Below are 20,974 nucleotides of genomic sequence, written 5' to 3' on the forward strand. Positions count from 1 at the left end.
ATACATTTGCAGCAAAGCCTGTTCACACCTCACTGTTACTGACTTCAGTGAAACCAGTTAGAGCAGAATGCATTGAACTGCAGTGGACAATGTGAGCTTGATAAAATGTACATTATCAAAAGAAGTCACAGGAGTTCTCCAGGAGATTCTGGGTTTTTTTTTGGTTTTTTTTTTTTTACTTTCCTTTCTTGAATTATGTGAATCATATCAGCACTAAGGAAATTCTGTGGAGTTGGAAATATGTACAGTGATAAAACTGAAGTCATATTCCAAACGAAAACAATGAAGCCTTGGAATGGCTTGGATTGGAATATGTGTATCAATTCCCAGTGTTTCTGCAGACTTTCTATGTTTATCTTGTCTACTTTGAGATGCCTTTAGCTGTTTTTCCAGCAACCCTTGAACTTAGTGACAAAAGTTCATCTATATGGTCTTCTTGGTTTATTTGTAATTTCTGAAGATGCTGGATATTAAAAAAGTTAATGTTTCTTTTTTCATAGGTTTCTGGAGCAAAACATAAAGATGTGTTTGCCTGTAATGTTAATAAATAACAAAATCTCATGTAGGTAACAATAATATAAGCTGATGAGACAAATTATATAAAAAGACTTTTAAAAAGATATTATTTGCCATTCAATAAAGCATGGAATGCAACAGAGTCCTTTAGAAATGTCTCTCTCATAAAATAAGCATTTTAAAGAGAGGAAACTGTATAGGAGAAAACCAACTCAATAACCACCACTTCTTAATTTTTTATATTTTATTTTTAAAAGATCATGTTATTCTTAGTTTCTGAATAGAAACAGTCTGAAAAATTAGTGCTTCAGTATTTATGTTGGAGCAAAGTTACTGCTTGCCTAAGTGTCAGCAGTATAGAAGGGAGAAAGGTTGGTGGAAAGACTGATTTTTTGGGGGGCTGTTTTGTTGTTGTTTTGCCCAGGTCTGTGCAGTGAGTCGTCTTTAGCTAATAAATGCATTTTGTTACAAGAGTTTAGCAGAATTCTGCAGCTTTTACTTTATATTTCAACATGAGTCTTGTTTTCTCCTGAAGTGAGTCGTGATTTAATGAGAGAATAAGCACTGGGCAGTCTGCCTAAGTACTGTAAAGTGGGTTTGCTCTGCTGGCACTCCGAGTTGCCTCAGTCTGCTGTTTATGGAAGCTACCTCTCCATCAGGGCAGTGAGTGCTCACCTGCCTGACCTCTGTGCCAGCCTCTGCTGGGTGGTGTTGGGCTCTCCAGGGATTACACTGCTATAACTTGTTTCTGCATCCTTCCAGGACTTTAGCTTATTGCCAGTGGGTGGAAAATCTTCATGAGACGCAAAAGATGGTTTCGCTTTTTGGCCCCTTCAGCGACTTGCTGAAGTGGATCTTCTGCCATCTGACCAAAGGAATTGTGAAGCGGGAGATGTACGGCCATGGCATCGGGCGCTTCTCGGAGGAGGAGATGTACACGCTGATGGAGAAGGACATGCGGACTCTGGCAGGCCTCCTGGGTAAGGTACAGCGAGTTACGGTGCTCTGTTCGCAGCCCCTCTCTCCACGGGGTGGAACTGACCTCCAGTGCTTCCTGACAGCTTGATCACACACAAATAATCTCATTTTGGCAGAAAATAGAGGCTGTCATTTAGTGCCTTCCTTGCTCTGGCAGAGACACTGTTTTCATTTCCCACTGTTTGCTGCCAAATTGTGTGTCTAGAGGCATAAGAGGCTTCCTTCTTTGAGCATGGAGTATGTGTATGTACAGCATCAAACAGCAGTGGCCTGCTGTTTTGGAAGAGCATTTAGCAAGATGAAATTAGGAAAATGCAGTGTTTAGTTCTGCAAATGAAACCTCTTATTTATACCTTCTTTGTGCGCTGGGGCTTGTGTGTTTTTCATTTTTTGTTTCCTAGTTGTATTTCCTTTCCCGTTTTTTATTTGTGGCTGTTTGACAGATTGCTGTGAGGCTGCCATTTGAAAACCCTTTGCAGATGTTATTTTGTTGAGCTGAACTTCATTGTGTTTGGTTGGTGTCAGCAGCTTTATTCAAAGCTCCCAGTAGAGATGGCTCTGTGCTGTCAAATAGGTGTGTTTAAGATTCTTGGTTATCTTGGGTGGATCCCATACAATTAAAGTTGACTTCACTTAGCTAGAATTACACAAACCTCATTTCTGTTGTGTGGCTCAGGTTGAAATATGCACTGGAACTGTTTTGCACTGTGCTTCTTGCTTTCTGCTCCACTGAGAGCTAAGCATACTGTGCATCTGTGTGACTTGCCTTTTGAGGAATTGCTGTAGTGCAGGTTGTCACTTTCTTTGAGCTTATGTCTCCCTTGTGCAAGAAACCAAGAGAGATGGTACCTGTGTGTTTTTCCCTGTGACAATTGCTTTAAAGAGGTGGCTGAGTGGAGGACAGGAGGATGCCTCCCTACCCTGTGCTCCAGGGGGACATGCTCTAAAGAGACATGCTATACAGAGACAACTGTGGAGTGGATGACAAACAAGCTGGGGAGAGCCCAGCAGAAGGCAGAAGCTGAAGCTTGCTGAGAAAGGGTAGGAAAAAACATGCCTCTGGACTTCCAAGCTGTTTTGGAAAGGAAGGTGTTTGCAGTGGACCCAGATGTAGAGTTTTCTGTAACTTTGTTTTCTGAAACAAACCTGTTGAGTTGCTGGATTGGGAACAAGGTGGAAAAAAACCCATGAAGTGCATGGACACAGTGGGCAAGGGGAAGATTTGTTGACAGCTCCTCTTTTGACAGCACTTTCTTATGCTGCCTTTGTTTGTTAACAGAAGCAATTATTTATTCTAGTGCCTCTTCAGAGAAGATCTGTTGTTTGGAGATTAAGAAGTTCCTTTTCTTTGAGAGGGAAGAAGGGAGGGAGCAATTTATTTTAGAAGAGATCTGGTCCTCTTACCTACTGCAGAGCTGTGGCCAGCTCCAGGTGCTCTCCTCTGTGGGACTACTGATACTGTGGTTTTGAGATTGGCTCTGCATGGCTCCATGTTCCTCATAAGGAGTGGGGTTGGGACAGGAGCTGGAGCAAGTTCAGTCTGTGACTTCGTAGCTCAGCAAAGCCCCCTGGTTCTGGCTAGACAACTCTGTCAGGCTGAAAGGAGTGGCAGTGGATATGTCTGTGCTAAAGTCATCCCTGTCTACCAAGAGTGAACAGAACCTTCAAGAGAAAACCAAAACGTGTGCCTGAGTACCTGTAAAAGTATCTTGATTTGCTTATTTCTCTGGAGTGTATACTGATACTCAGATTGGTAAGATTTCAAGTTCAAAGGGATCATGTAATCATCTAGACAGATCTCTGTGGATCAGACTGCTTGCATGCTGTCTTGAGGCCTGTGCCTTTTTGCTGGCTTGGGGATTGCTTTCTAAAAGCCATCCAGTTTTAATTACGACATTTGATCAGGTGGAGGTGCCACCATGTTTTGCTGACAGATGTTAGTCACTCTCTAAATCTCTTCAAAATTGGACTTGTTACAAATGAGAGTTTGATTCTAGCCTGCAGACAAATCCTCTTCCTACTTCTTTCTCCCTTCCTGGGTGGCTTGGATCATCTCTCTGTGAAGGTAAATGCTATCATCAGTCTCTGTGGAAAATGTACTGGAAATCCTCAAGCACTTCTTCACTATATCAAATTTTTAATTGTATTATACATATGTTACCAGCAGAGTTTTTCTTCTTATTGTTGTTGAGAATGTGCCTGTGTGCATCAAAAAGCCTTGATGGGTGTTTGCTGTATTCCTGTTATGTTAATATACCAGCTGAATGTTGTACATTTTTTTCATCTTCCCCTCTGAAATGGATGTCAGATTAGTCAGTGTGCAGTTACATGAATCATTTTATTTTCCCTTTTGATTATTGGTGAGTTTGTCTACTTTTCTGTAATTGCCTTAATTTTCATTAACATCACTATGCATATGTTTTCTCCAGCCATCTGTTTATAGTAGGGTCTAGTAACTGTGGCCTTGAGGTGACATCCTGGAATGGGGACAGGAGATGGGATGAAGACTTCCAGCCTGACAAGAGGCTCCCCTGTTTCAAAGGGGGAAGGAGAAGGCAGGCAGTCAGCTTACTGCCTGCACAATCTTTGTGAGATTTTCCTCCATATATATGTACCCAAGTGTTTTCCCAGAACAGAAAGTAGTTGAGATTTTGGCTGTTATCTTAAGAGCTTAAAAATGATGCCTATGGTGCAGAATAGCTGCACATACCAAACTGTAGCTGTCAGCCATCAGGAATATCAGATTAATGCTCCCTTTTTTTTAACAAGGACCATTCACGTGGGAACAAGAATAACTTTTAATTCCAAGAGCTGCTTCCAGAGAATGATAACTTTGCATCTGTCAGTTCTTATGACATTAATTTTGACATTCCCAATCCCATCTTTGGTGCTTTTTTATTTTCTTCATTTTTATTTCTGAGAATGATTTTTCTGTCTCTCTTATACCCATTTCCCTGACAGACTCCTCCAGATCTTATAAACATGGAAATTGGAACTAATCCCACTGTGATGGCTCAGCCTGTCCCATTGGTATCACCTTTCTCTCTGTCCTGCAGTCTTTAAACCACAAATGTAATTTCCTTGTATTGCAGCAGTTTCTTACTGTCTGTTAATAGTGTAAGAAAGTGTGGGGAATGAGCACATGAATTAGCAATATATAAAAATACACATTTTTGTAATTGTTTAGAAGAGGCAAGTGAGTGACCATAAATCAGCTCTCTGTCTCTCAGGCTCTTTGGTAGATGAGTATTTTGAGCAGGGAGTTGCAGGCCAGCAGCTTCCTGAAGTGGATTTTGAAAAACATTTGATGCTTTGGGGGAGGGCAGGGGTGCTCAGAGCTGGAAATTCAGAGGTCGGACTAACCTGGATCTGAGCCTCTAAAGTTAGTTAAGTGCCCTGTAGCAGCCTGCAAGTGCTGTACCTGCCTCTGTGGAAGTGTGCAGGCCTGTCTCCCACAGACCTGCTTCTTTCTGGGGTTTCTTGACCCACTGTTGAAGTAGCTGCTTTTGAATCCTCTGGTGCATGCATTTGTAAACAGTGGAGTTGTGTACTTCCAAATTGCTGGGCAGTACAAAGTTGATGCAAGTCCAGTGTGACCAGGTGATTTAATTTCTGTTGGATTAGCCAGGGGATGCAGAGAGGTGTTTGAGATGATCAGTGCTATGGCAGCCTGGATGTGACAGACCCTGTGTAATTTTACCTAAAAACAGACACAGAGATACCTAGTCTATCAGAAAGTCTTCTGGACTAAAGTTGCACTGGAAGTTTGAGAACAGATTGGGAATGGTGGAAGAAAATGTGCACAGATGCCATATTTTGTGGAGCAGCATGACTTAAAACCAGATTTGGAGTTATAGGATCCCACAGTTTTATTTTCTCCTCTTGCTTTTTGTTTCCATGCACCTGAAGGTGTGGGGTGTTGTGCCTGGGGAACCAGAGGGGTGGGATGGTTTAGCCCTCACTCAGAGCCTGATTTAGTTGTAGCAAGATGGAAATGGCAGTGGAAATTCCTTCCCAGCACATCACTATGGATTGAGTCTCAAGACCCAGTTGTATGGTGCTAAATTTCTGGTGCTGGCATATAACTGTGGTTTAGGGACCAGTTTTTGAGCTGTGTTTGAGATTGATGAGTGTTTGGTGTCAGATAAATACAGAAAAGACACAACATTTACCGTGTACAGAATTTTCAAACAATAAATTGATGGAACTGTGGAAGAGCTGGGGAGAGTTAACTGCTTGTTCAAATGATATCTGACAGGCCAGAGAAGGTTATTGTTACTGGATATTCCTGAGCACTGTTTTGCTGTACTCTAGTGCAGGGGATTGGCAGCATTCCTTGTACTATATACTGGAATTTGATGCATTTTACACTGGACAGTTCCTCTGGAGTTGCTCAATAAACCTAATATTGAATAACCTGCTGAATTACAGGCAGCTCGGAAGAATGTCCTGGGGAGATGGGATAACTGGATTTTGAGAATTCAATTAGGTACCACATTTCACAGAGTTAATAGCACTTTGGGCCGAGGCAGGAGCAGTGCAACCAGCTAACCTGACCTCTGCAATACTTCATGTTTCACTGTGTGCTCTGTGCCTGGTCTTTGTTCCAGATCTTCTGCCTGTGATGGGAAAACAAGTCTACAATGGATGTTTTGTTGCAAACAGTGGCTTTGAAGCATGTATTTTTTTCCCTGTCTTAGTTACCATTCTACTTGTGCTGTAGTGGCCATTTAGGACCATCATGATATTGGGGTGCCCAGAGAAGTAAGCAGAACTGCTGTGAGGAGCAGACATGTCCCTCCACTGTGCCAGGCCAGACCCAAAGGGCTGCTGTTTCACTTAGTGCTTGACATGCCTCTGATTTGTACCTGTCAGGGGTCAGTGGGGATGAGGGCACTGCCATGGTGGTGTGTGAGAGCACCTGTCCAATCCTGCCTATGGCTTTGTCCTCTTCCTGGAGATGCAGGTTATTTCTGAGCAGTTGCTGCAGGTCTGACTGGTGCATCCATTTCATCCAGAACAAATAGGGAGAGAGAATAGATTTGGGTGTGACTTTTCTTTTTCCAGCTGATGGGCTGAATAAATTGAACCTGGATCTGCATGGATGAGAGGTAAAGGGTGACCAGCTTCTTTAAGCAAGTTCGTGATTTTTCATTGTGGTTGAGCAGCTTTGGGTTTGCACCACCAAAGGCAAAATTGGTGTTTTCAGGCATCTTGCAGCTGCAGAGCAGATTTTAAATGCAGCAGAACGAGTACAGTGTGTGAGTGCTGCCAGCTGTGAGGAGCAGAGGAGGTTCCTTGGCCAGTGGTGACTCTGTAACAGGCCTGGTTATAGAAGTCTTGAACACAGGGGCAGCTGCAGTAATAGATTTCACTTACTGAACTCTAGAAACAGCTTTAGAATCCCTGTTTTTGAACAAGTGAACCTTTTCATTGGAATGATTTCAGTAACATAAATATGCAAAAGGCAGAACTGTGATTTTTTTTTTTTTTTTTTAATTTGGGGAAAAGTGACATCCAGTCAAGAAATATTTGCTGTTGTATTTACAGGTGACAAGAAGTACATTATGGGATCAACTGTTTCCACTGTTGATGCCACTGTCTTTGGACATCTGGCACAGGCAATGTGGACATTACCGGGGACTCGACCAGAGAGACTAATCAAAGGTAAGAAAGCTTAAGTGATCTCTGAGCTCTTGGTGGCATTTTCCACGTTTAAACTTGGAGTGCCTTGGAAGGACATTTTGAAGACTGCAGTACTTCAGCAGACTGTTCTTGCCTTTGATGTAGCATTTGTATCCTGTAAGGTTGTTTTCTCTTAAAATTCTTTGTTTTCTTTTTCATGTTCTACACAGTAATTGTTTTTATTTCTATACTCGATCTTTTCCCTGTTTAACGTGGCAAAGCCTTAAAGCTTCTAAGGAGTGGATGCTGGGTAATGTATGAGAAAAAAGAAGAGCAGCCATTAGGCAAATTCAGCTGAGCTGAGTACTTTTCTTGATAGTAGAACTCCAAGTACTATTGTCTCACTGAAATTACAGCCTTTGCTGTTCCTGAAGGTGCCAGGCAAGGAAGAAATACAGAAATACAGCTTGGCTTTGGAGTCACTTAGCTTTTGCATGAATTGGAAGCCAACATGCTCCTTATCCCCACAGAGAGTTGTTTTTTTATTTGGTTCTTTTTTTGTGGGGTGATATAGATGTTAAAGTATCTTTGCATCCATTTTCATAGTAAATCCACACAGCATGAGAAATGGGAAGAGCTAAGGAGGAAAAGAATGTAAAACAATGCAAAAGGAATGAATCTGACCTGTAAACCTACTCTGTGCAAGACAGCTCTGCTAAACCTGTGGTGAAGAGGCACAGGCTTACTCTTTTCCTCAGATAATGAGCACTTGTGATGAGGATATAAATATTGGCTATGCAGTTCTTCCCTTTGATGTCTGGGGCATCACAGCTAAAATTCTGAAGGGCTCATGGCTGTCTAGAAGGATTACTATGCTTGTTGAATTAGTTCATCTCTAATGAAAATAAATAGAAGATAATGGATTGAAATACCCAAGCAGTGTGATTGATTCTCTGTACCTGTCAATCTACTTATGCTGTCATGAGTACAGGTTTTACATACACATCACTTTCTTCTTTGAGTTTTTTTATGGTTTGTTCTGGAAGCATAAATGTATTTATAAACAAGGCATAAGATACTAAGGCTGGGAGCAGTAGGAATGAGCCAGTGGCCATATTAAATGTGACTTTATGTTGCAGTCAACGCTGCCATCTGGTGGTGAAAGCCCCACATTCACTGTATTTAATAAACATACTGTGCATCTATAAGATCAAATTCTGTCTTGTCTTGATTTCTTTTTGTAGAGGTTTAATTTGGGATACTTGCTTTGCTATTTGTGTGAACATGAATTTGTGTTTATTCCTGTGTAACCCTTCTTGTTGTATGTGGTTACATTAAAGTTAAAAACAGCTGCTAAGAGGATTGATGGCATCTTAGAATTTTGAAACTTCTTTGGAAAGGCCCTACACAGTTTGTTTCCAAACACAGCTAATGTGTTTTTGCATCATCAGGTGAGTTAGAGCATTATTGGCTGGATATATTTACTGAAGTCTGTTGTGTTGTGTTGCAGGTGAACTGATTAACCTTGCTATGTATTGTGAAAGAATAAGGAGGAAATTTTGGCCAGAATGGCACCATGATGATGACAACACTCTGTATGAATCTGAGGAAAGCAGCGAAGCAAGCAAGACTTACTCCCCTTTGCAGGACTTCAGTTTTTATTCAAGGACAGAAACATTTGATGAGGAAGGGAACAGTATTTCCCAAACCCCTGACACAGATTACACTGGACATTCCCTCTTTGACTCGGATGTGGACATGGATGAGTACAGAGATCATGAACAATGCAAGTGAGATGTACAAGTGTCTCCCATTGTGCAGATAAGCTGTTTCTTGGGATCACTCTGATTTGTTTTCTCCTTCAGGTCAGGAAGAGGTTTATACCACTTTGGAAGAGACCATTGTGCTTAATTCAGCTGTCACATACTGCTTGGACTATTTCAACCGTATTTTGTTTTGTGTAATTGTTCAGGTGGACCAAGGTAAACACATTTAAAACACACATGGGCAAACTGGAGGTCTAGAGGGAAGCAAGACCTTTCAACCTATTTTTGTTCATGTTCAAAACCAGATCCCACATCGAAGTGGGACGAACTTCTGGGAAGTGGAGCATTTGTCACAACTGGTTTGTGTTGTTATCTTATCCTTACAGCAACGGGTTGAGGACAAAAATGGAAGAGGTATGACTGGCACAGTTTTCTTCCATGGGAGAAGATGATGGATGCTGTAATGAAAAGGCCCTGGCAGTGTTGGTGGACTGCCATGCCAGTATAAGCCAGTGGTGTGCTGAGGTGTATCAGATTCATGCAGCACCCTGGCCTGTATCAGTAGTGGTGTGGCTAGGTGATTGGCCCCCCGTCTCAGCATGAGTGAGGCTGCACCCCCAATCCTGTGTTCTGTTGTGGGCCCTTCACTACAAGAAAGTCATTGAGGTGCTGGAGCATGTCCAGAGAAGGACAGTGAAGCTGGTGAAAGGATCTGGAACACAAGTCTTGTGAGGAGCAGCTGAGGGAGCTGGGGTTGTTCAGCCTGGAGAAATGGAGTCTCAGGAGAGACCTTATTGCTCTCTACAACTGACTGACAGGAGGTTGTAGCAAGGTGTGGGTTGGTCTCTTCTCCCTGGTAACAAGCTTTGGAATAAGAGAAATGGCCTCAAGGTGTGCCAGGGGAGGTTTGGATATTGGATATTGGGAAAAACTTCACTGGAAGGGTTGTCAAACATTGGGACAGGCTGCCCAGTCACCACCCCTGGAGGTATTTAAAAGCCACACAGATGTGGCACTTCAGGGACATTGTTTGGTGGTGGACTTGGTAGCCCTAGGCTAGCACTTGGACTTGATGATCTCAAAGGTCATTTCCAACCTAAAAAGATTCTGTGATTTGGCAAAGTTTCAGGGGAATTTTATTTGATGACTACCCATACTTTGGGTGCATGTATTACAGGGTCTGCAGGAAAGAACTGCTCCCAGTTCTTTTGGAGACAGTCAGGGAAGGATGGAGGAAAACATAATCCTGCAGAAAGGAGCTTGTTACTGTTTCTTATTCTTTGCAGAAGGTTGAAATCACTATTCTAGAATACTTTTACGCAGGAGGGAGATGTCAGTGTTAACTCATCTGGAATATGTGTTGGTCAAATTTCTTCTGTGATTTTGAATTATTATCATGTTTTTACTCCCTGCCCATGGCTGCTGTCTGCTATTTCTAGGCAAGACTAAAGAGCTGGGATTTGTTGCTAAAAGTCTGGTGTGTCTCAGCAGTAGGTGCTTTGTGTTCCTTACCAATAGACATACCAAACCCATGAAGGTTGCAGAGCAGTTTGAGGTACTAGTAGGCATGGGACACTGTGTAGTTGCAAGATGTTGGCCCAGGCAATTGAATGCTTTATAGCTGCCTAGGGAGGTGCTTCAGGAGGTGCTGGACACTGCGCTGGCTTGCAGTGCACAGTCCCTAAATGTGATGCACGGGAGGAGGTGAGATGGGGCAGTTCTCTCAGCACTGCCATGCGTGTGGGGAAATTCAGATACTGAAAGCATGACCAGAATTTAATTTAAATTGCCTTTGCTGCCATATCTGTGGATCTGGATCTCAAAATGATTGCACAGGTTCTGACATGCTTCATGTTCATGTCTCCCTAAATGCAGGTTAGAGATGAGAATAAATCCATTGGATTTACTCACAGCTTTGAAGTTAAGCATTTACTTCAGTGTTGCTTGGCCATGATTAGTTGATTTTGGGAGAGAGAGAGCATATTGAACCTACTGAGCTGTTGTGTTTTTAAATATGCATATAAAATTGGGTATTTGACTGCAGACTTTGTTAGTGGCCTATTTTAATTATGACATTCTCAGTGACTTACAGTTAGATGAATCAGGATCCCTCAGCAAAATTTTTATAATGTGTTGGATGTGCCAAATGTTCTAGGAGCAGACAGGGCAGACAACTGCTTTGGGATGTTAATTGTTGGTAGTTGTAGTGAGCCTGGAGTTTGAAATAACTCCAGCACTCAAAGAATACCTTGCTCCCTAGGATCCTGGAGTCCCTCCTGCAGAAAAAAGCACCTTCTCTGGGGAAACTTGGAGTTAGCCTTGGCTTTGAAAGCAGGGACACCTTTGTCTGCACTGAAACTCCAGGTCTGTTCATGCATGGAACCACTGCAGTGAGAGCTGACAAGTTTGGTGTAAATTTGCACCTGCTTCCACAATTCTCTAGGCATGTCCTTGAAGCCTTGTTCCAGTCAATGTTGTGGGCAAGTATCAATGGCAAAGTGAACCAAAACCGAGGAGGAAGGTACCATCCAATTACTTGGGACCCTTCTTAGGAAACTAAGCACAAAAATAGGGCACAAGAAGATAAGTCTTGGGCTTTAAAGCGCAGAAGTGATGGCCTGGGTAACTCCATGGCCAAGTCAGGAGAGATTTTATATGCAAAAATGTAGGTATTGATATTCTGAATAAAAGGAATCTGAATCAAAAAGCTCCTATTTAAAATCATTATTGGAAATTCTGATGGAGATGTTCTCATTCATTTACTGATGCATGTTTGAAGGCTGTGCTTTCTCCATTTGTTCAGCATTGCAAGGTGTGCTTGCAGCAGATGAGTCCCAGTCATTAAAAGACCATTAAAGGATGGTCAGACCTCTTTAAAAGGATTTAATCTGTGCATTTTCTTTTGGAAACTGTCTTGGTAAATTGTTGTGGGGAAACAAACAAACAAAAGTTTAAAAAAATAAATTAAAAAGTGTTCATTTATTTTGGTTTGCATGGGAAAAAAAAAGATGTGTTTTCTTAAAAAGGGAACAATTGTTTTTGACTTTCCAAAATTTTACTAAAAGAGCAACATTTTCTTAGCCCTGCAGTCTTTTTTTTTTTTTTTTTTTCCCATTCCATCATATCTATTTTTAATGTTAGTGCTGAGGGGCTGTACGGAACTAAAAATAGTCAGAGAGCATCTTAATTTCGTTTTGGTTTTTTCTTTCCTTTTTTTTCCTCCCTCACTGATCAAAATTGCGAGCAAGTCCATCGTAGGGATGCTGGAGATCCAGACTGTGCTGCTGTGGGGGTTGAGGGTCAGCAGGTGTCTCTGCAGCTATGAAACCTGGGACAGCTGTGGATTGCCATCTGCCTAGCAGGTGAGCTGGGATAGCAGCTTCTGCCAGGAGCTGGAGGCTGCTGGATGCCAGGACATCGTGTCTGAGGTGACACAGACCACAGAAGGTTTTTCCCTGGCTGGGGGTCCCTCTGCCACAGCCAGAAACTCACTGTGGGGTGATGTTAGGAAGGGTTCAGGGGCCACTGAACCTGGGTGGGACCCCTGCCCTGCTTATAAGCTGGACCATGAGCCCAAATCCTAGTGAGGAGACAGCACTGTTCCTCCTGGGTACTTTACCCTAAATACTGCCAAAGGCTGAATACTGCCTTTGTGTTTCCATAGTGCTGCTTTAAAGGAATGAGTAATTGGTCTGCCCTTAATTTGGCAAATGGGAGTTCAAAGCAAGCCCTGCATTTTCAGTGGAGTTAGATTTGAAGCAGTCTGTTGTTTTTTTTTTCATGTGAATTGCAGTGTTTGACTGTGTGACACTCTGTCATGTCAGAAGGGATTTGTTTACCCCTGTCGGTCTCATTGGCTCTGTCAGCAGAGCTCACTGTTACCGAGTGGGGGAAACAGGCGCTGGGATGTATAGGTCCTACAGAAATCCTGCAAATGTGGTGTTTGATTTAAAAACCAAACTGAACCTGATGTTTCAGATCTGGAGGACTGTTTCCATCCAATTATAGCACTGCAAGTAACACATTTTGATCTTTAAAACCTTGGCAATGTCCCTCCAGATCTATATTCTCTTTGAAAAAATACTGCCTGAAATATTTCTGCAGCAACAGTTCAGGCACAAATTTGCTTTTGTCAGTGATGTCTGCTCAAGTAATCATGACAGTTTCATACTGTTTTCCTTGAAAGGCCTGTATCTGTCAGATGCTAAGCCTTACAAAATATTGCCTGCTGGAAAAGCGTGTTATGTGCAGATTTATGCAGGGCAGCTCACCAAGTGAAATTTCTGTGGCAGGGGATGAATTCAAGTGGGTCTTGTCCTTAGATGTTTGAATAAGAATTTGAAGCTGTTTTTTGACAAGTAGCTGTTTGGCCTAACTCTCCTTCCCTCCCCAAATACTGTGAAATTATGATTTAGGCATGTGATACTAATAAAGCAAATCATGCTCTCTAAATACAGAATTAAGTTGGATGGTCCAGTAGCTGGGCTATGGAAATGGGTACCCATAGGTGTGAGTCATGGCCGTTCCTCTCAGCAGCTGTGATCCGGAGCAGCACGCAGCCTGTACTGTTTAATCCCACGGAACCAGAGGTAACTCTGAATACTGCAGTGGCTTTCAGCAGTTGATCAGTGCTATGGGATATCCATGTATGCTGTGCCTTGGGTATTCCTTAGTGCTGGGTAGACTGTGCAGGGGCTTATTTTGGTAGCTGTGGCTCCTATGGGGCATCAGCCTGCTGTCATCCCGTGGCTGAGCTGCAGAGACAAGGGTCTGTTTGGAAGCGAGCCTTGGCAGTGAGCAGAGCTTTGAGCCTGCTGGTGAATGTGGGCTGTTGTGTTGGTGTTCTGTGGAGGGAAGTTGTTCCCCCATGCTGCCCATGTGCATTTAATTTTCAGGCCAGTGACCCCAGTCTTCACAGCTTTGCCTTGGTGGAGAGAAGGGTTGCAACACAAATCAGCTCTGTCTCACTGGTTTGGGGCAGTCCTCTCTTTGATGGCCATTGGGAAGGGCTTCTTCTGTGTTCATTCCCTATGGAGCTGCCCCAGTGTGAAATACTTCTTAGCAGAGGTTTCTGTAGCTCTCTGAGCAATTTGGAAAGTTAAATGGTATTGGTCGTTGTACAGCACAGGAATTCCAGTCAGTGAAAACACCGTGTGTCTCTGCAGTGTCTCTGTGTCCTGGTTGCACCACTCCTGGCTTTTTCAAGGCCAAGGAGATCGTTATGGGCTTTTGGTCAGACAGCAGCATAAAAAGGTTTGTGGGATTTCATGTAATGATTTACACATTCAGCTCAACAAGTTGAAGCTGAAACATATGCTGCCAAAAGGCATTCAAGTCTTGTGGAATAAATAAAATCCTGCTCCACTTTGAAGTTGTTGACAAAAGTGCCATTTGCTTCAGCGGTGCCGGAGTTTCCAACAGAGCTTCCAAGTGACCCCGAAATTACCACTTCTCTCATTCCTGTCTAATTATACTAAAGTAAAATTTTGCTTTATTGGGGACAGTAAGGCAAACAAGATGTGACTGTTGTTCTTTTTTAAGCTCCCTAAAAAAAAGTGCTTTTTTTGTCTGCACTGGTCAGATTGGTATTTTCACTGGGCACTATGATTGTATGTGTTCTTCTCTCACTTCTTAATTTGTTCTTCTGACTTATCTTTCCTCAAATGTACAGGTTTTTATTTTTCAGGATACTTGAAGAATGCAAGTCCCAAAGACAGGGGTGTGCAATCCAGCAAGAATAAAGTATATGTAGATGTGTATGGGCAAGGGATATATCCAGCTAGCTGCAGTGTACAAGGTTTAACTAACAAGATCAAGCAAAACATTTCTAAATGGGGACTCTGATGCTGCAGCTGCATTATGTTGTTTGTCTATGAACTACACGAGACATACGTTATTTTAGCACTGTTATTACTAGTTTATAAAGCCATATTTAAAATTGTACACTTAATTGTAACATAACTTTAAATTGTGCACTGTGTTGATCAATGTACATATATATGAAGATCTGTATATTTTGTCTTTATGCTGTATGTCATTGGTGTGTAAACTATAATGAGTGGATCTAAAATACCTTTCTGGTTCATGTCCTTATTCTGTGTCTGTGCTTTCTGTGCAGCTGTGAACAGCTGAGAGTTGCTCTCTTGAGAGTAGGTATTGCATGAAACTTTAATGACCAGCCAGTTAAGCCCTCATCTCCCCAGGCAAATACTTTAGCCACCAGCATTGTTTGAATGGAGTCATTCTGTCACTGATCCCCTCTCCCCTTGACACTCAGGAAGGATTTCAGGGTGTAGCACAAGAGGAAGGACTGACATAAACTTGGTGTGAAGAGGGGTCTCTGCTCTCCTCACTCTGTTTTTATGGCTACTGCTACCAGTGTGAAAATAAGTAATCCTGAGAAGACAACTCTTGTCAGGAGTGCAGAAGCTTTAAGGTCTTTGCTCAGAGCACTGTGGTAGCTAGTTTCACTATATCTTCAGCAAATGCAAGTCCTTAGCCAGGCTTAGTGTGCTGCCCCAAATGCAGCAGAGGGGCTGCATGACAGGAGATGTGACCTGGCTGGAACAAATACAGGGCAACAGCAGGCAGACAGTAAAGGTGCAAAGCTATACACAGGTCTTTCAAACCTCACAGAGGCCTGACATCAAGTCCAGTTTCCTAAGTGATGGTGTCAGTGTTGCATTAAAAAACCAAAAAAATATCCCAAAACACCCAACCCAACCTACCAAAAATAACATAACCCCCCCGCAAAAAAAAGACAAGTCAAGCCCAAGGCTGAAGTACCATTCTAGTAGATTTTTAGCTCCTTTCACTGCCTTAAACTTTTATGGTTGGTGAGGTTGTTCATAGACTTTTTCTCTCCATGAAGGCTAGAAATTTCAATGTGCTTAATAAACATGGAGGTCAGAAACATGCACCTATTGAAACATTAAATATTGCAAGCCTGGAAGAGCTGGTAGCCAAAGCAGAGTTCTGTCAAGTTCAGGTGTCTCTCTGTTTCACTGAACTTCTGTCTTGGCAAAATACTCACAAACTCTGTTTATTCTCTACTCACAAAAACTTTAAATTGGGGCATGTGAGAAATATTCTGGATGCTACACAGTAGTTCTGGGCCATATGGGCACACTCAGCTGCTTACTGCAGCTTTGTCAGTGGGAATTTGGTCTATTATAGTAACTGGTGGTAAACTTTTGGCAGCAGAGTGCTGCCAAAAAGGTGAGGGTGGGTGCCTGTGTTCTCTGTGTGAGGAGATGGAGGCAGGCATATGGTCCAGGACAGCAACCCTCGGGAAACTGCCCAGATAAGTTCCCTGAAAAGCCATTTATCTATTGGCCAGATCCTGCATGGCAACGTCCCTACTCATTGAAGGGGGATTCGACTAGATGACCTGTAAAGGTCCATTCAACCCCAAACCCTTCTAATATTGCTCGTTTTCCATTGCTCATTTTTAAATTGTTCACAGCAGCTGGTCAGAGGTCTCTGCCAGCTTTTCCCTCATGCTCATGTCTGTTTTGAGATGGGCTCAAGGGCACAAGGTGGGTGCCCAGTATATCCTGGGTGACCTGAGGAATCTGTGTAGAGAAGGCTGGCAGGATCCAGGTGAGACCAGGAGCAGCAGCTGGAGGCCAGACAGAGTATCTACAGCATCTGAAATGATGGCTGAAGAGCTTCAAACAAATCCTATCTAAATTGAGTATCTAAAGGGAAAATTAAAGTGATGGTGGTGTTGCAACTAATATTATTCAATGTTTATGTTGTGGTAGAGCCCAAATAATCTGGCCAGCATGAGTCCTTGCATGCAGTGTTCTTCAATGGCTCAGACTAACTACTGTGAAGTTTGCAGTCTAAGAAAAACAAGGTGCAGCAAGAAAGAGAAGAGAAAGATAGTCTCAGTTCAGTGTAGGCTGTGCATTTAGCCATGGACATTTGATTTTATCTTAAGACTTTTCTAGGCTTCTCTAGTGCCTGAATTGTTGAAATCCATGAAGATCTGCTCTGAGTGGCCATGCAGCCTCAGGGCTCCTTAGGAGAACAGAAGTGTCTGCTGTTGGGTGAGCTGAACTGCTCCTGCTGCACTGACTGCGTGGCCCAGATCTCCATGGAGGACTGTGGAAGATGAACGTGGCTCAGGAGTGTGCTCTGTGGTCAGACATCAAATTTAAAACCTCAATCCCAGGCTGAATCCCACTCAAAACCAGTTGTGTCTTTACTTGAAAGCCCAGTGATCACCTCTACTTTGATACTTCTTCTGGGCCATGATGTACCATTTCAGAGAGGGGGAGTTGTTCAAGGGAACTTCAGACCCCAACACTGAGCACTGCATGGTTAGGAAATACCAGAGCTCCATTGCACACATGGTTTTAATGCCACCTCTTTTTGCATAGGTATGGAGTGCAGATCTAATTTCTTTCTTTCTCTTACTGTTTTTTTTTTTTTTTTTTTTTTTTTTTTTTTTTTTTTTTTTTTTTTTTTTCTTAAGACCTCTGCCTCATCTGGTGCAGGAGGTAGAGACTGATGAATTAATGACGAGCTGGTGGGGATTTCTTTTGAAATGTGAATGCCAAGCTTTACTTACTGCACAGGATTCAAGTCCTACAATGGAAGCAGAGTGATTAATTTCCTCATGAGCTTCTCTGTGGCAGTCATTACCATGGTTTCTGGGTGCTTCAAAAATACTAATAAGTTGATAAATGCAGTAATAGACAAGACTAGAAAGATAGAGTTGTCAAGAGCCTTGAAACTAAGTGCAAGGAATTGGAATTTGATATAGGAAGCGCCAGTGGGTGGACTCAAAGAAAGAAGGAAAGATATAAACAGGCATCAAAGAGTTTCTTAGTAGATGCAGTTTAAGTGGGTTAGAGGGTCATAGAGAAATGCTGATTAGGATGGAAATTGAGGGTCTAAAATAAAGACTTGTTTATCAAAACAGGGAGGAAATTTAAAGGAGAAATGTGATGCAGAAATAATAACATTTGGAGAGAGGACATTTGGAGAGAGGACACGTGGGCTGTCACCAGGCAGATGCAGTTTTTCTGTCCTTCACAGTAGACTCTGCAGTGGCTGAGGGTGGGCTAACCTTACAGACAGCAGTGAAAGGAGCTGAGTTTTCTCTGCTTAGGCATGAAGGCTTTGAGGTTGGGCTGTGCTTTGCCATTGTTTGGAAGGCAGCATTTCTTTGGGAGCCACCTGAAGCATGGTTATTATCTAGTAAGCAGCTTTGATTTATCAACTACATCTATGCATAGGGAAATTGCCGTAATTTCACATGCAGTGATTCACTGTGACAAAGAAAACCATAATTACCCGGGGTGCAAACTTCACCGCATGCTAATGCGGCTCCTGTTGCCGCGGCTTCTCGGCACTGTGAGTGCAGCACTGCAGAAATAGCCCGTGGAGCAGGGAAAGGTGATTGCTCCCAGGAGGATCTGAAGTACTTGGAGGTAGAACCCCAGGCTCACTGTTGCTTGGGAGACCCAGGGCTGAACATAGGAAAAGTTTTCCCTACCCCAGCCTTTCTCTACGCCCAGCCCTATTTTTGGTCCTGCCACTGAAGATCATCAGTGATTCACTGTCACACAATGATTCAGAAGGGGAAAATGCGAAGGTTTGCTGGTGAAGGAAGCATCACTGTGAAAGCAGGTGGCTCCCAAATGTGTGCATGTTTTGATAAAGCAGGGGGTGAAGTTTGAGCCTTCTCTCTCCTGAGTTGTTGAGCAAGTTGTGAACAGTCCATGCTTTTTACAGCTCCAGAGAATTTTCCTGTAATATTTCAACTGTAAAGTGCAGTTACACATTTTAAAGGTGGGACTGTAGCTACTCTGCCTGCCCAGCATAGTGCTATCTGAACAGTAAATATTCTCCCAGCTATTTTCTGAAAGCCAATGCCAGCCCTGCTATTCTAATAAAATAATTCAAATGTCACACTTTATTTTACATGTCTTAACAAACATGAGTTGGGGTTCCACTGTAGCACATAACCAGCTACCAAATCCTGCAGAAAAACAAATTGTAAAAGTGTGAGGATGATACGAAGAATTTCTAGCTGCTGTAACTATTGTTAGGTATTTGATTTCTGCTGAGGCCAAAAGAGGAGAACTGAAGAGGAGAAAAAAGCAACTCCATCTGATACACCATTCATATAGCAATGGATACATTTGGAACCTACTTGGAGTGTCAGAGTGAATAGCAGCCTTTTTAAAGCCTGCTTACTGAAGTTGTTCACAAAATCAAATCCCTCAGAAAAGTTGCTTCCATTTTTTAAATTGGAAGCCATGAAAATATTAGTACTTTTACAATAAGCCAAAAAATATGGCAAACAAGAATTAATGGTATGACTGTAAAATTAATGTCTCTGTGGTTTTGGATGCATAAATATCAAGTGCTTCATAATTATATGTCTTTCCTATTATTATATATATTTTTTAATCTGTACATAGATTGTGGAGAGCTGTGGAACCATGCATCACATGAGCCTGGTAGCATCAGACAGGACCATGTACTGTGATATACTCTGGCAAACAGCCACGATTGGTGAGGGAGAAAGAGCAAGCATTTAAACAAATGGGATAAACCAGAAGCTTTGAATAGGAGGAGGATAATAGAAGGCAGGCAATCATTTTACACATGCAAACCTATGGTTATTATGTGAAGCTTTAAAATTCTAGCTAGTATGATTGTAAAGCTTCACGGGGAAGAAAGGGGATAAGATCCACAGGAGGGTGTCTCTTGCCATCTTAACGCTGTGATACCTGACAATGGAGATCAAGTGGCTGCAGCAGGCAGGTTACTGTTCACAAAGTCTGTATGAAGCAGCCTGCTTTATTGCTGTTATGGCTCAGGCTGTCTTGAAGCAGCTGCTGCTGGCCAGCTAGATTTTGTGATAAACTTTTACCAGTCTAAAACCAGGCTCTGAATCTTGGTGGCATCTTGAAAGTTTCAGAACAGCTTCTATCAGATCACCTTAACATTGAGCATTTCCCATGCTAATAAGGTGAGAAACTTCTGGGTTTGCTGCAGACGTTTGAGGTTTCCTTTCAGCATGGGAACTAATCATTAGTAGATTCTGTGACAACTTTTATTTGCACAAATCCAAGTGCATACTTTTCTCATTGAATTGTAAGGCAGGAAGAGGTTCATTCATCATCTAAATTAAACAGTCTCTCAGCTCTACAGACAATCGTGTATTCTACTGGCTTTTGATGGCTGAGAAGATGGGAAGAGGGAAAAGAAATTGGGGTGAGGAAGGAAATGATAAATACAATACTTAATATTCTGGTAAACATGGTTATAAAATCATAATTCATACAGCCTTTACTACAAATATTGATGACTTAGTTTCACAGATACTGAAACATGGCAGAAATTACTCGAAGGAGCCACAAGTCATGTATTTTGGGGTGAATACTTCCTTGCAGCCTGGGATGATGCAGCCCTCTGGGGCAGCCTCTCCACACACTCTGTGCCACTCAATGAGGCAAAAAATGTTGAAGCAGAGCGAGTCATCCTGCAGCATTTCAGCTTGCAATCTTATGAAACTTTCCTGTTTCCATTCAGGTTCAAGATGGAATGATGCTTCAAACTTAAAAAAAAATTAGAGAAATGAGTTTGAGGCATCCCTGGCCCAAGAAGCAGCTCACACCATGCCCCTTATCTGATTCCACACTGCTGGGAGGCACCAGGACCAGCTGTTAATTGCACATCCCCAAACTTCCATGCTGAGGTTAAAACGACAACTTAGGCATCAATCACCCTGATTTCCATCTGGTATAACATTGCCCCGAATAAGGGAAGGCCCAACAAAGTCCCTGTTTAGCTGGTTTTTCATTCTCGCTCTGTGTGTAATCTCCCTCAAACAGAAGTGCTGTTTTTAACTGTAATCTAAGCCTCTTTGCCCCTGTACTGCAGCTGAGGGTAGCTCATGTCATCAGACCACTGCTAACATAAGCACATGAAGCTTTGTTAGGCAAGTAAATATTTTTTCTCTTTGACATGTGAATGAAATGAAATAGATATGAGTGATTGACTGGCACTGGAGATGTCAGACCCCTTGGATGCCCCCCTTCTGGCCTAGTTTAGTCAGCATTTTG

The 20,974-nt window shown here is 42.5% G+C and overlaps 1 protein-coding gene across 1 annotated transcript in view; it reads left to right on the forward strand.

Moving 5' to 3' along the window:
• Positions 1-14,958, forward strand: part of FAXC (failed axon connections homolog, metaxin like GST domain containing) — a 27,012-nt gene extending 12,054 nt beyond the window's left edge. Inside the window, exons 4-6 of the mRNA XM_053936834.1 lie at positions 1,279-1,496; positions 7,045-7,161; positions 8,630-14,958. Coding sequence (XP_053792809.1) covers positions 1,279-1,496; positions 7,045-7,161; positions 8,630-8,913 — 619 coding nt within the window. The 3' untranslated portion in view covers positions 8,914-14,958. The remainder of the gene's footprint in view (positions 1-1,278; positions 1,497-7,044; positions 7,162-8,629) is intronic.
• Positions 14,959-20,974: the final 6,016 nt, after the last annotated feature.

Source organism: Vidua chalybeata, chromosome 3, assembly GCF_026979565.1.
Source record: "Vidua chalybeata isolate OUT-0048 chromosome 3, bVidCha1 merged haplotype, whole genome shotgun sequence".
NCBI lineage: Eukaryota > Metazoa > Chordata > Aves > Passeriformes > Viduidae > Vidua > Vidua chalybeata.